Source organism: Lynx canadensis, chromosome B3 (assembly GCF_007474595.2).
Source record: "Lynx canadensis isolate LIC74 chromosome B3, mLynCan4.pri.v2, whole genome shotgun sequence".
Lineage (NCBI taxonomy): Eukaryota > Metazoa > Chordata > Mammalia > Carnivora > Felidae > Lynx > Lynx canadensis.
The window spans coordinates 6,776,793-6,788,855 of NC_044308.2; the positions used below are offsets into that span (position 1 = coordinate 6,776,793).

The 12,063-nt window shown below is 55.1% G+C and overlaps 1 protein-coding gene across 4 annotated transcripts; it reads right to left on the reverse strand.

The window, feature by feature from the left end:
* Positions 1–537: 537 nt before the first annotated feature.
* On the reverse strand, positions 538–9,144 carry AEN (apoptosis enhancing nuclease). 4 transcript variants are annotated; one of them, XR_003969308.1, is made up of 6 exons: positions 9,086–9,144; positions 7,818–8,009; positions 3,808–4,423; positions 3,162–3,362; positions 987–2,604; positions 538–890 (listed from the first exon to the last, which is right to left on the reverse strand). XR_003969308.1 is itself a non-coding variant. In XM_030317417.1 (6 exons), exons 3-6 carry the CDS (start codon positions 4,357–4,359, stop codon positions 883–885), a joined length of 990 nt encoding a protein of 329 aa, XP_030173277.1. In that variant the 5' UTR covers positions 4,360–4,423; positions 7,818–8,009; positions 9,086–9,144; the 3' UTR covers positions 538–882. The 4 variants fall into 4 exon arrangements, 3 of the variants coding, with proteins under 3 accessions (XP_030173277.1, XP_030173274.1, XP_030173275.1); XM_030317417.1 differs by having other exon boundaries at positions 2,376–2,604; XM_030317414.1 differs by lacking the exon at positions 9,086–9,144 and adding an exon at positions 8,313–8,787 and having other exon boundaries at positions 538–2,604.
* Between the last annotated feature and the right edge of the window lie 2,919 nt (positions 9,145–12,063).

Consider the following 12,063-nt stretch of genomic DNA (forward strand, 5'->3'; position numbering starts at 1 on the left):
GGTGAAGACGGTAAATTTTATGTTCTGTGTATTTAATCACAATCAAAACCAAAAATTGTCTTAAAAAAGTGAGTACACAGCTTCAGCAGAAGCAAATTAAATAAACTTTATGCTCTACAATAGGGCAGTGATAAAATTTTAAAAAATAGGGGCGCCTGGGGGCTCAGTCGGTGAAGCGTCCAACTCTTGGTTTTGGCTCAGATCATCACCTCACAGTTCATGAGATCAAGCCCCACGTCGGGATCTGCACTGACAGCGCGGAACCTGCTTGGCTGCTTGAATTCTCCCTCTCTCCCTCTCTGCCTCCCCGGCTCATGCTCTCTCTCTCTCTCTCAAAATAAATAAGCTCAACAAAGTATTTGAAAGACATAAATTCTGTAGCTTTAGAATGTTCTTGCCACATCCCAAAGCATCATCTGGAAAGCCCCCACCTCAAATGCCAAAGCGCCCAGCAAGACTCAGTGCTCCCACACCTCCCGGTCTCTCCGCCAAGCCACCCTCCCACCCCAGTCAGAGAATTCAGAAAGGGCCACTTCATCCACGTTTCTCGTTGAGTTTTATTCCAGAACAATTGGTTTTACAACAAAGCTGATTTTAAAGCCAGTACATTTCCCTGCTGGTAACAGCTCCATCTTTCTTCAACCCACACCCCCAAGAATCGAAGCTACGCCCCAGCTGGGAGTCTGGCACCAGCTACAGACTTTTAAGGACTCCAGAACAAAGCCCTGGAGCCAGGCCAGCAGAGGTCAGCGCCTCAGCCAGCTCCCCACTCTGCAGACGGCGAGGGAGCTGGCGACAGACAAGTTCAAAGTAGTGTGGTTTCAGCAGCGTCTCTCAGCTCCTGGCCCTGCTGCTTGGCCCAGACGGACACAGAAACCATCGTCAGCTTCCTGCACACAGAGGGACGCGGAGTAGACACAGGTCACGCGGCCGCAGGGAGAACCCAGCACCTCTAGGTTGTGTCCACGGCTGGCCCGGTGCCCCACCTGCTGGAACAGCTAAGCAAGGAAGGACAGTCCCCGTCTGGGCCGAAGCCACTCAAGCCAAGGCGCGTGTTCAGGTGTGACCCAGAAGAGGCTGACAGTGACCCTTGAAGAAAAAATAGCTGCTCCCACCGACCTCGGCTTGCGAAGTGCCAGGCACTGCGCTAAGCACTTAGCGTCCCCCCGTGACAGTCCTGTGAGGTAGGTTATATCATTATCCCCATTTTACAGACAAGGAAACGGGCTCAAGAGTGAGGTCACAGACTTGAGGTCTCAAAGCTATTAAGTGGCAAGCCAAGATGGGGCTCAACGGTCTGTGTGGACCCGAGCTCTTGGTTGAACCTCAATACCCCCAAACTGCCCCTTAGGAAACAAGGAAAGAAGGGTAGGAGATGAAATCCTGACAGAGAGCAGTTCTAGAAATTTGGAGAAAACCCAATAACCACAAGGACTGTGGATCAAAGTGCCTGAGGGGACCCCAGCCTGGGTGCGGGTGCACTGCACGGCCGCCACTGCCCGGCCCTATCCCCGGGGGACACCCACTCTGCTCCCCTGCACACCGCTGGCCTTGCTCTCGATAAATAAGGTCCCTTGGGTGCGGTTCTGCACAGGGGTCCCGGGATTCAAGCTGCTGTCTTGTTCCTCAGGCTTGTGCTTAAGGGAGCCTCGTGCTGGATGGGCAGGAGAAATGCCTGATTTGGGTCAAAATTAGTATGCCACACTCCCCACCCAAAGCCTGTCGGCTTTCGTCCTCCCACCAATGCCTGGTGACTTCTGGTGCCAACACCCCATGAGCCTGAGAGCCCTGCCATGCCATCGTAGCCTCGCGCTGGGTTCCCACTACGGCTACAGCCAGAGTTCCAGTTCCGAGAGAAAGCGAAGGAGGGCCCCGTAGAGTGGCCTTCACTCTACAGATTCAGGGCATACTCCTTCTGAACCTGACGTGCCTGTGGAGGACGGGGCAGAGGACAACAAGAGGGCTTTACCAAGTCACTGAGCTGAACTAACACCCCAAGGAGGAGACATCATCCCTATAGACAGCGCAGCCTGGGGGCAGGGAAGGCCAGTGACAGCCAGGACCGTCTGTGGCACAGTCCCTCCTCGGGCTCAGTCCTCACAGCTTGCCCACCTGACGTTTTCACGGTGTCTATGATGAAGCACCATTAGCGACCACAGGGGTGGGGACAAAGTGCCCGCAGTAGCCCTGGGGAGGGGAGGGCCGCGCCGTGCGCAGAGAGAGCCAGGAGGACCGGTGGTCCCAAACCCCGGGTGCCGGCAGCGGGCTAGCGGCACCCTGTCCTGCCCAGGACGCGGTGCCCGGGGCTCGCCTGGCCCCCACGCACCACTCGCCGCCCTCGGAGGCCGCCCGGGAGCCTCCCTGGCCTCACTCGCCTCTGTCCTGTGCGTCCCCCGCTCCTCCGCTGGGGCCCTGGGCCAGGTCCTCCGGCCAGTACCGGTCCTCCATGTACTGCTCCGTGTCTGTGCCGCTGTCGGGCTCCCGGTCCTCTGGGCAGGCGGGGAGGCTGCTGGCCTCCTGCTGCTCCCACTGCACCTCGACCAGCCGGTAGAGCTCCATGGCCGTCATGGCGTCTTCCACCGACGAGTGGCCATGCCGGCCAGCCTGCGGACGACAGTCCCCGTCACTGCCCGCGGGCCCCGAACGCGTACTCTCCGAGCGGCTGCGCGCAGCTCGGGACCGGGCGGAGGGCGAGGGTGCCGCTCAGACAGAAAAGCTCAGCCATCGCACGGGCCCCATGCCACCCCGCTCCACTGAGCCCACGTCCTCAGATCTACACCCGCTAAAGACCTCCGACTTCAAAGGCCTGGAGGGCAGGTGGGGAAACACGGAGGGCAGTGGGAGCCAGGGTCACTGGCTACCCCCGAGGAAGGCTCCATCCAGCTCTCCAGCTGCACGATGGGAGCTCTACATGCAACATGCATGGGGACAGAGTGGAGGTGGGCAGGGGGCGGATCTGGAAGACAGCAGCCCGCAAGAGCGTGCACACTGGGGAAGGACGGGGGAAGAGAGCACCCCGGGGCTGCCTGCAGACGCGACAGCCCGCGCTTTACCCGTGTGCCCTGGACGGGGGAGGAAGCGGGACCGGAGCCTGGAGGCACAGCCCCGGCTGGGGCCCCCAATCACTGCAGCCACCGGCCACCTGCTCCCGTGCCACGTACCTGGATCTTCTTGCGCAGCAGCTGCAGGGCCAAGTCCTTCAGAGAGACCCGGGTGCGCGTATGGAGGCCAGGCCGCTGGAGCAGGTTGGGCACGTAGGTGGTGTCCCGGGTCTGGCTCCGAGGGTGGACGTACTTGAGGGCCTGGAAGTCGTTGTGTAGCGCGTGCCCCACCACCACCTTGCCCTTCAGGAGCTTGAGGATCTGGGAGCGGAGAAGGGAGGTGGGAAGTCCCCACGGTCACGCTGCCAGCCTCACCGCTGGTGCCCGGATCCCGCCGAGGGGTGGCAGCATGGGGGGCGGGGGAGCCACGAGCTCCAGTCAGCCAAGCTGCCTCCACTTTGAACCCAGGCCCTCCCAGTCACTACGACCCAGGGCCTACTTCTGCTCTGTCCCCGGTACAGGTGCTCTCCCCACGAATGGTTTGGAGCATGAAGGGAAGGCACACGTGAGGTCCATCTTCTAGCTCCTCAGTACGAGCAACCCCTTCCTGCTGGCACAGGATTCTTTGCAGAAGGAAGCCACAGTGTAGGCAAGTTAAGTAACTTCCCCGAAGTCTTTTGTTTCCACCGGCTAAGTGGCGGCTCAAACCCAGGGCTGCCCTTCGCTGGCCATCAGCCATCACACAAGCCCCCACCTCTGCCCTCACCTCTTTCTGGGCCACCTGGAAGGGGATGGCTGTGCGCATGTGCTGTCGAGTGATGCCACTCCAGCGAGTACGGTAGTCCACGATGGGCATCTCCGGCCGGATGTACTTATCGTAGAGGACGTCGCCGTGGTAACTCACCACAGAGCAGCGGGCCAGCTCACTCACCCGCCCGCGGGGCCCCGTGCCCACCATCTCGCAGTCGATAGCCACGCACTTGCTGGGCCAGGGCGCTGTGGATTCCCTGGGCGCGGGCTTTCGGCTGCACGAGGCACCTCCAGATTCATTCCTTGGACGCTGCATCCTGCTGCTGGTGGCTTCGGAGCCCGGCAGTGCCTCCGGCCGTGCCTCCGGCCGTGCGGGCAGTGGGGAGGATCCCGGCCCTGCGGGCGTGCTCAGCAGCCCCTGCACCTGCAGCAAGGCCTTCCGGGCCATGAATCGCTGGTGCTGTCGGCTCCTCGTCTTGTGCTTTCTCCGAAGCACATCCTTGGCGTTCAGGCCAGCCAGGGAAGGGCACAGGCGCTGGGCAGACTCAGGGCCTTCCCGGGGTACCATCCCAATAAGCTCACCGCCGGGGTCCAGCGAGGCCCGGGAGGCAACGTGCCAGCGGGGCAGCGCTCTGCAGAAAGAACACAAGGGGCAGAGGGGCTGGGTGAGAAGTGTGCCCCTCTGCCGGGCTGCCCTACAGCCCTGTGCTGTCTCAGGCTTCCAGGCCAAGTCGAAGACCTTTACGAATAAGCAATGCACTCAGGTCAACCCCACATGCAGATCACGGTTCTGAGTACTTTACAGGGAATCACTAAATATTCCCAACCCGAACAAGTATTATTACCCTCGTAATCACAGGCAAGAGAACTGAAGCAGAGAGACTAAGTAACCTGCTCAATTAATAAGAGACAAGAACTGATATGGACCCAGAGTCCAAGGTCTCAACTTCCAAGCCATAGCTTACCTCCAGTAAGCATTGGCATCAAAAATTTGTAGAAAGCTAGGAGCGCCCTGGTGGCTCAGTTGGTTCAGCATCTGACTTCAGCTCAGGTCATGATCTCCAGGTTTGCGAGCCGAGCCCTGCATCGGGCTCTGCACCGACAGCTCAGAGCCTGGAGCCTGCCCCCGATTCTGTCTCTCCCTCTCTCTCTTTACCCCTCCTCCACCATTCATGCTCTGTCTTAAAAACAAACTTAAAATTTGTTAAGAAAGGTATACTTTTGAGAAAAATAACGGTTCCAAAAATAGTAGTGTGTATGTATATGTGTGTGTGTGTGTGTGTGTATATATATATATATATATATATATATATATATGCATGTGTGTGTATATATAATCCCAGTTGTTTGTTTTGGTTTTTTTTTTACTGTTTATTTATTTATTTTGAGAGAAAGAGAGCATGAGCAGGAGAGGGACAGAGAGAAAGGGAGACAGATAATCCCAAGCAGGTTCTGTGCTGTCAGCACAAAGCCATTCAACACAGGGCTCGAAACCACAAACTGTGAGATCATGACCTGAACCGAAATCAAAAGTTGGATGCTTAACTGACTGAGCCACCCAAGTGCCCCCAAAATACGGTAATTTATTAAATGACTTTCTACTTCACAAATCACAAGAGCACGCGCAAACATTTTTCAACAGCTGGGCATGTTGTGAGGTCACCATAGGCTGTGGGCAGCAGCGTGATGGTAAACCTGCTCAGCTTACAAAGCGGAAACGGAAAAGGCCCTGAGCAGCAGTGTCTGCAGGTCTCCAGGGCCCCAAGCTCTCCAACACTGAACACCAGAAAGGGCTGCAGTTCACAGGGAGCTGCAAATCCCATGCAACAAGGCCAGCAGCCGCCCAAGAGCGGGGGACCTAGGGGGGACCTAGCTCGGAGAGCTTCACCTCACCCGCTAAGTCAGCTGGTACATTGTTAACAGACCAGAAAACCAGGACTTTCAATCAGGCAGAGCAGGATTTAACTCAGCTCCGGACGGAGCTCGGCTGAGCTTCAGGCGGCTTGCATGCGAAATGTCCCTACCACCTTTCCTGTTGAAGACACGACACACGTGTGCTGTGATCTGCATACACCGTATACAGTAGGGGCTCAATAACTGCCTGCTTCCTTTCCCCCAGAGAGGTTTTTCTTGTACGTTTATTTATTTATTTATTTATTCAGAGAGCGTGTGCGCACACGAGAGGGAGAGGGGCAGAGAGACAGGGAGAGAGAATCCCAAGCAGGCCCCGCACTGTCAGCACAGAGCCCGACGCTTGAACTCAAGAAACGTGAGATCATGACCTGAGCGAAAATCGAGCGTCAGATGCTTAACCGACTGAGCTACCCAGGTACCTCTCCCCCAGAGAGGTTGAGACTCTTCTCCTGGTTGGTAATGAACTCTTCCAAGGTCAAAGCTGCCTCAGCCTGGACTCACTGCCCATCCCCAGCCACAGGCCTTCCTCTTGCCTCTCGTCCCCCTCACATACGTCCCCTGTCCTGTCTACATCTTTCAGGAAGTCCTGCTGGGGCAGCCCTTCATTCCACTGGGCTGCCTGAGGCTCCCTGGGGTCCCAACCGGGCTCCGAGAAGTTTCATCTCACTGCAGAGACAGGGACAAAGCACCGGGTGTGTGCAGGGCTGGGTCAGAAGTGCCAGGGAAGCAGAACATGCTGAGGATGATTCTGGAAGACTTGCCAGAAGAGATTAAATCTAAGCGAAGGAAAAACAGTAACCCTCGAGGTGACAGGGAGACAAATTAGTGGCCATGTTTGGTGCAAAGGCCTGAAAGGAAAGGAGCCCAGGGCTGGGGAAGGAAGAGGGGCCCGTGAGCAGACGATGCCGCTGGTGGGTAAATCACAGCTGGGGGAACTGTCCCTCCCCCCTTTCTACTACTCAACCTTCTGTCCCCACTCTGAGAAGACTATCGTACACTTAGGTGGCCCTACCCTCAGCTGGTGTCCCCAGGCTGATCTCTGCTGATCGACTGAGGGAGTCCCAGAGCACCCAGGGAAGTCACTGAAATACTGCACAGTAGCCCTAAGCCCAGACATTTATAGTCTAGCTGGGGAGCAGAGAAAGTCACCCCTCTACTCCTAACAGCACAACCAGAGAAGGGTCCGCTACACTCTCAGGCAGTGGTTACATACGGTCCAGCTCCAAGTGCTTGAAAGGCAGGCACAGAGCCTTGTGTGTCTCCGCCCCTTCCCCATCAGCCAGCCCAGGCCCCAGCATATAGCGGGTCGTCTGGAGAAGTGCGTGAAGGGAGTTGGAGCCGGGCCTGCTATCTGCCAGACCGTGGGGATGCCGGAGCTGGAGGTGACTGGGAACTCAGGGTGTGGCAAGAAGACAGGCAGCCAGACACCCACCAGGGTGGGCTCAGGGATGGGAGAGGTGAACTAAGGACAGGCTGGCCTGGCCAAGGTGACTCACCGGGCCAAGTACTGGACAGACAGAAGCGCTGGGTTAGTGCAGCCTGGCAGTGGAAGCACATTTTGAAGAGTTTCAGGAAAGTCTGCCAGGAGTACAGAAAAGGGAGGGCGTCCAGAGAAAATGCAGACACGAAGTCCAGGAGGCAGAGTACATCCACTGTGAGAGGGCAAGGAGGCGGTGCAGCTAGTGAAAAGGAGGTAGGGGGTGAGGAGACGGTGCAGGGCGAGAGAGAACTGTGTCTGGAAGGTGCTGAAAGCATGGGCTCCGTCCAGGGATTGATGCGGGAACAGGAGCACGACTCTGCCTTATAGGAGGAGCTCTGGAGAAGAGTCTGAACAGGAGCAGAGATTTAAGAGGCGTGGGGAGGAGTGCTACTCCGCGACGCCGGGCCAGGGCGAGGCACGGTGCCCCATCCTGACTCATCGTCCCTCTGGCTTGCTCATCTACTCCCCAAGAAGCCTTCTCCCTTTTAGACGTGCACTTAGCCATAATCTGCTTCTTCATCTCGACAAGTCACATAGGAGAGCCGACAAACACAGAACCTCAATTTGCCTCAGCCCGGCAATGGGGAGAACCGGACCTAGGAGGACAAACTCTGATGCTGCTAGAAACTGACCTCTGTCGGGGGGAGGAGGACCCTTTCCCTTCTGAAAGGGCTCAGGGCCCTCTGCAGGTCAGGAGTGGCTTCCCTGACCCTTCTGGCAAGATGGTTTCAAAGAAACCAGAAATTTAAGTTGCCTGAGAAAAAGTGGCCTCGTGCTTCAAGAGGTGGAGGCAGCCCTCTTCCATATGCCGGGAACTTGCTGACCTGTCGGAGACAACGATTAATTATCTAGGACTTGCCTCCCCTATCCTGGGCCCCCGACGGGAGCTCAGCCAGGCTGGAGACAAGTTTTGCTCAAATAACACAATTGTTTCAGTAAAGACAAGGTCCAATCCCCCTCCGGTCTGGAACCAGCTCTTCGGGGCTCGGCAGCCACAGGGCCTTCTTGTTGCAGGGGTTAGGGAGCCTTGTGGCCTAAGGGAAGGACCCCAGCACCCCAGCAGCAGAGGCCTCAGAGCCAAGGCCTCAAAGGAACCACGAAGTCCCAATCGCCGAGGGGCTACCAACCTGCTGGCAGATCAGGAAGACAGGGCGGGTGCAGGCCCACTTAGTGCTCGGGCATTAAAAGCTAGACGACCTGGACCGAGTCACCATCCCCTCGCCACAAAAGGAGAGTTTATTAAAACCGAGGGTTGAACCAGGCTTGGGGCTTCCCCAAAAGCAGTTAGAACGTCTGTTTAAAACGCCTATTCCCAGGCCTACCCCCCCCCCCCCCCACTATTCTAACTGCCATTTTGGGGAAGGGCGCCTGAGAATCTGTATTTCACCGAGCGCGCGACCTCATCCCCAAGCCCTGCTACGAATAATCGCCCGAATTTGAGCAAGTGTGGCTCGCTGAGATCCCCGTGGACTCCCAAGTTCTCGGCAGGGAAACGAGAGCCCGAGGGCCCCGTACGGTCGGCCCCGGCCGCCCGCGATCCCTGAGGATTCCCCCCGCGGGGGAGGCCCGACTTCTGCCAGGGAAGGACTCGGAAGGCGGTGCCAGGGAAGGACTCGGAAGGCGGTCACTCGCTGGCCGCGGCGGCCGGGCCGAGCCTGCCAGGCCCAGTCCCAGCGCCCAGCGCCGCCCCCCACAGGCCCCGGACCCCCGAGCAGGGCGGGGACCGGACACAGGCTGCGCCCGGGGCCAGGCCTCCACGCCCGCCGGGCCGCGAGAGCTGGTCGACCGGGCGCCCCTTGCCGCAGGCCGGGGGCGAACACCGCGCGCGGGGCCCTGCGGCCGGGAACACGCCGCGCCAGCCCGCCCCAGCCCGCCGTCCCCAACAGGGTCCCGAGATCACCTTAAGTGCGGCGTCTGTCCTCCCGCCCGCACGTGGTGCTCAGACAGCCTGCAGCTCCCACATGCCCGGGCAAGCCCCGCTCCGGCTCCCCACCCATTGGCTCGCCGAACGGCCGCGCCCGCCTAACCCTTCTTCTGATTGGCCGGGAGCCTGGCTCGCGGCGGATAGGCGCAGAGCGGCAGAGGGGGCGGGGATTCCTAAAGGGGTGTGGTTTGGGTCCGGAGCCGGCCAGACTGGCGACAAATTTTAAACGAACCGGAGGAGACCGTGACCTCTTCTTTCCGGGGTCGCATTCCTCGGATCTGTGTCCCCCCAGCCCCGATCCACCCCGCTCCCTGGGTCGGGATGTGGCCTCCTACGAGCTCTGTACCCCCAAAGGCCGAATGACTTACAGAAGACACACCCACATTTGCAGAATGGGAATAATAGCCCCTACCCCTTAGGGGTCGTAGGGATTCAGTGAAATAATATACGTGAGGGGTACTAAAGAGAGATTTTTAAAGTCAGGTTTGCTCCTTCGGGGCGCTAGTCTTTCATTTATCTCTTTGCAATACTTTATTCATAAGTACGAAGTTCCTGCTATGGCCTCAGCAATGGGATACACAGAATAAGCACAATCCCTAAAACTCCAGTTGCTCGAGGTCTGGCTGGAAAACAGAACGGTTAACAGAGAATTCAGTGCGACCAGAATAATAGCAAGAACAATAACCCTACGACCCAGCAATTGCACTACTTGGCATTTATCCAAGGGATACAGGTGTGCTGTTTCGAAGGGACACATGCACCCCCTTGTTCATAGGAGCATTATCAACAATAGCCAAAGTATGGAAAGAGCCCAAATGTCCATCGATGGACGAATGGATAAAGAAGATGTGGTATATATATACGATGCAGTATTACTCGGCAATCAAAAAGAATGAAATCTTGCCATTTGCAACTACGTGGATGGAACTGGAGGGTATTACGCTAAGTGAAATTAGTCAGTCAGAGGAAGGCAAAAATCATATGACTTCACTCATATGAGGACTTTGAGACAAAACAGATGAACATAAGGGAAGGGAAACAAAAATAATATAAAAACAGGGAGGGGAACAAAACAGAAGAGACTCATAAATATGGAGAACAAACTGAGGGTTACTGGAGGGGTTGTGGGAGGGGGGATGGGCTAAATGGTTAAGGGGCACTAAGGAATCTACTCCTGGAATCATTGTTGCACTATATGCTAACTAATTTGGACGTAAATTTAAAAAAAATAAAAAGTAAAACAAGCTAAAAAAAAAGGTGATGGGGATTAAGAAGGGCACTTGTGTTGAGCAGTGGATATTGTTTGTAAGTGCTAAATCACTCAATTGTACACCTGAAACTAATATTATGCTGTATATTAACTAACTGGAATTTAAATAAAAGATTAAAAAAATAAAAAGGATATATACAAAAAATAGCAAGAATAATAATAAACAGTTCACATTTATTATGCAAGCACTACTGTATGCCAGGCAATACATATATAATATGTAGAAGAACCCCATGAAATATGTGCTATTATTATTTCTGTTTTACAGTTAAGGAAAGGGACACTTAAATTATTTTAATGGTTAAAATAATGCGAGCGGGGGAGGGGCAGAGAGCGAGGGAGACACAGAATCTAAAGCAGGCTCCAGGCTTTGATCTGTCAGCACAGAGCCCAATGCGGGGCTCAAACCCACCTACTGTGAGATCATGACCTGAGTCATGAGATCATGACCTGAGTCGATGTCAGAGGCTTAACCGACTGAGTCACCCTGGCGCCCCAAGGAAATTGACACTTTAAAGAAATTAAGAGGAAACAGCTAGGGTCCAAACAAAGACCCTTACCAAAACAGTCCTGACTCCGCCTAGCTCCGTCTTGTAAGCAGTAGTGACGTTGCAAAATACCCAGAAGGCCAGAGGTACATGTGCTCAGGAATCTGCTACTTCTGACCAGAGTAGATTTGAGGGAAGCAGGACACAAGACGAGACCACTAGAGAGGTAAGTCCTTCTACTCAGTCTCCTGAGGGCTTCGGGGAGCTGGGAGTTTAATCCAGAGCTGGTTCATTTGCATTTGGGGAAGCTCTCTCTCTCTGGCTGCAGTGTGGAGAGGAATGGATTAGGTCTGGAGAAAGAGGAGTTGGGGGTGATTGTGGACATTCAGGTAAGATAAGATCCTGGGGGCCAGAGTGGGAGAGAGGATAAAGAGCTTGGGACAGATTCCAGAGCTTCTTAGGCAACAGTGATAGGATAGAGAGTAGAAGGGAAGGGGGTGGAGAGGGGATGTAAGGTCTCCAGACAAGGAGACTTTGTGAAAGCTAACTCTGGAGGCAAGGAGGGTTTTCAGGGACTCAGTATCAGGATATTCAACTCCCATGGGGCTGGACCTGAGCACATGCCTACAGTCCTTGTGGTTCAGCCTTGTGGTTCTCCTGTTGTGTAACCAGCTGTCTCCAGCTTTACAAAGGAAAGTTTCCCCGCACACACTCATTCTGAATCTTGCTCTGTTGCATTACCCTGGGAAATAAAAGTAGTCTCCAGGAGGTATTACTGAGGAAGGGTCAAGAAACCCTTCTACAAGTCAAGTGGTTTCTGATTTGCTTCCACTGTGATCTAAGGAGGATTTAATTAATTATGTTGTCAGCTAATAGGTCATTTAAAATATTTTGTTTTGAAGCTAGATAATTATCAGGAATTAAAAGAACCGAGAGACGCTAACAGAACAAACCTCCTTGTACTTCTCTCTACCTCTTATGTGAACAGTGTTCATCAGTGCTTACAAAAGGTCCAAACTCTGTCTCGTTCTTGGAAAAGCTAATATTCATCCCTGGACCTATAAACTTACTGGAAAAATAACTGGCTCGATCTACCTCCTTAAGAGACAGATTTTCAACAGCACTTCTAATAAAAATGTACTTTTTTATGTGTAAAGAGGATCTCTCTGGGACGCCTGGGTGGCTCAGTCGGTTGA

Bases quoted from the DNA above. Each gene is read 5' to 3' on its own strand.
- AEN (XM_030317417.1), bottom strand. From the start codon at position 4,359: ATGGTACCCCGGGAAGGCCCTGAGTCTGCCCAGCGCCTGTGCCCTTCC. The intron at 3,363-3,807 runs GTGAGGGCAGAG...CTCCGCTCCCAG, and splicing joins TCCAGGTGGCCCAGAAAGAG to ATCCTCAAGCTCCTGAAGGG. The intron at 2,605-3,161 runs GTACGTGGCACG...TGTCGTCCGCAG, and splicing joins TGCTGCGCAAGAAGATCCAG to GCTGGCCGGCATGGCCACTC.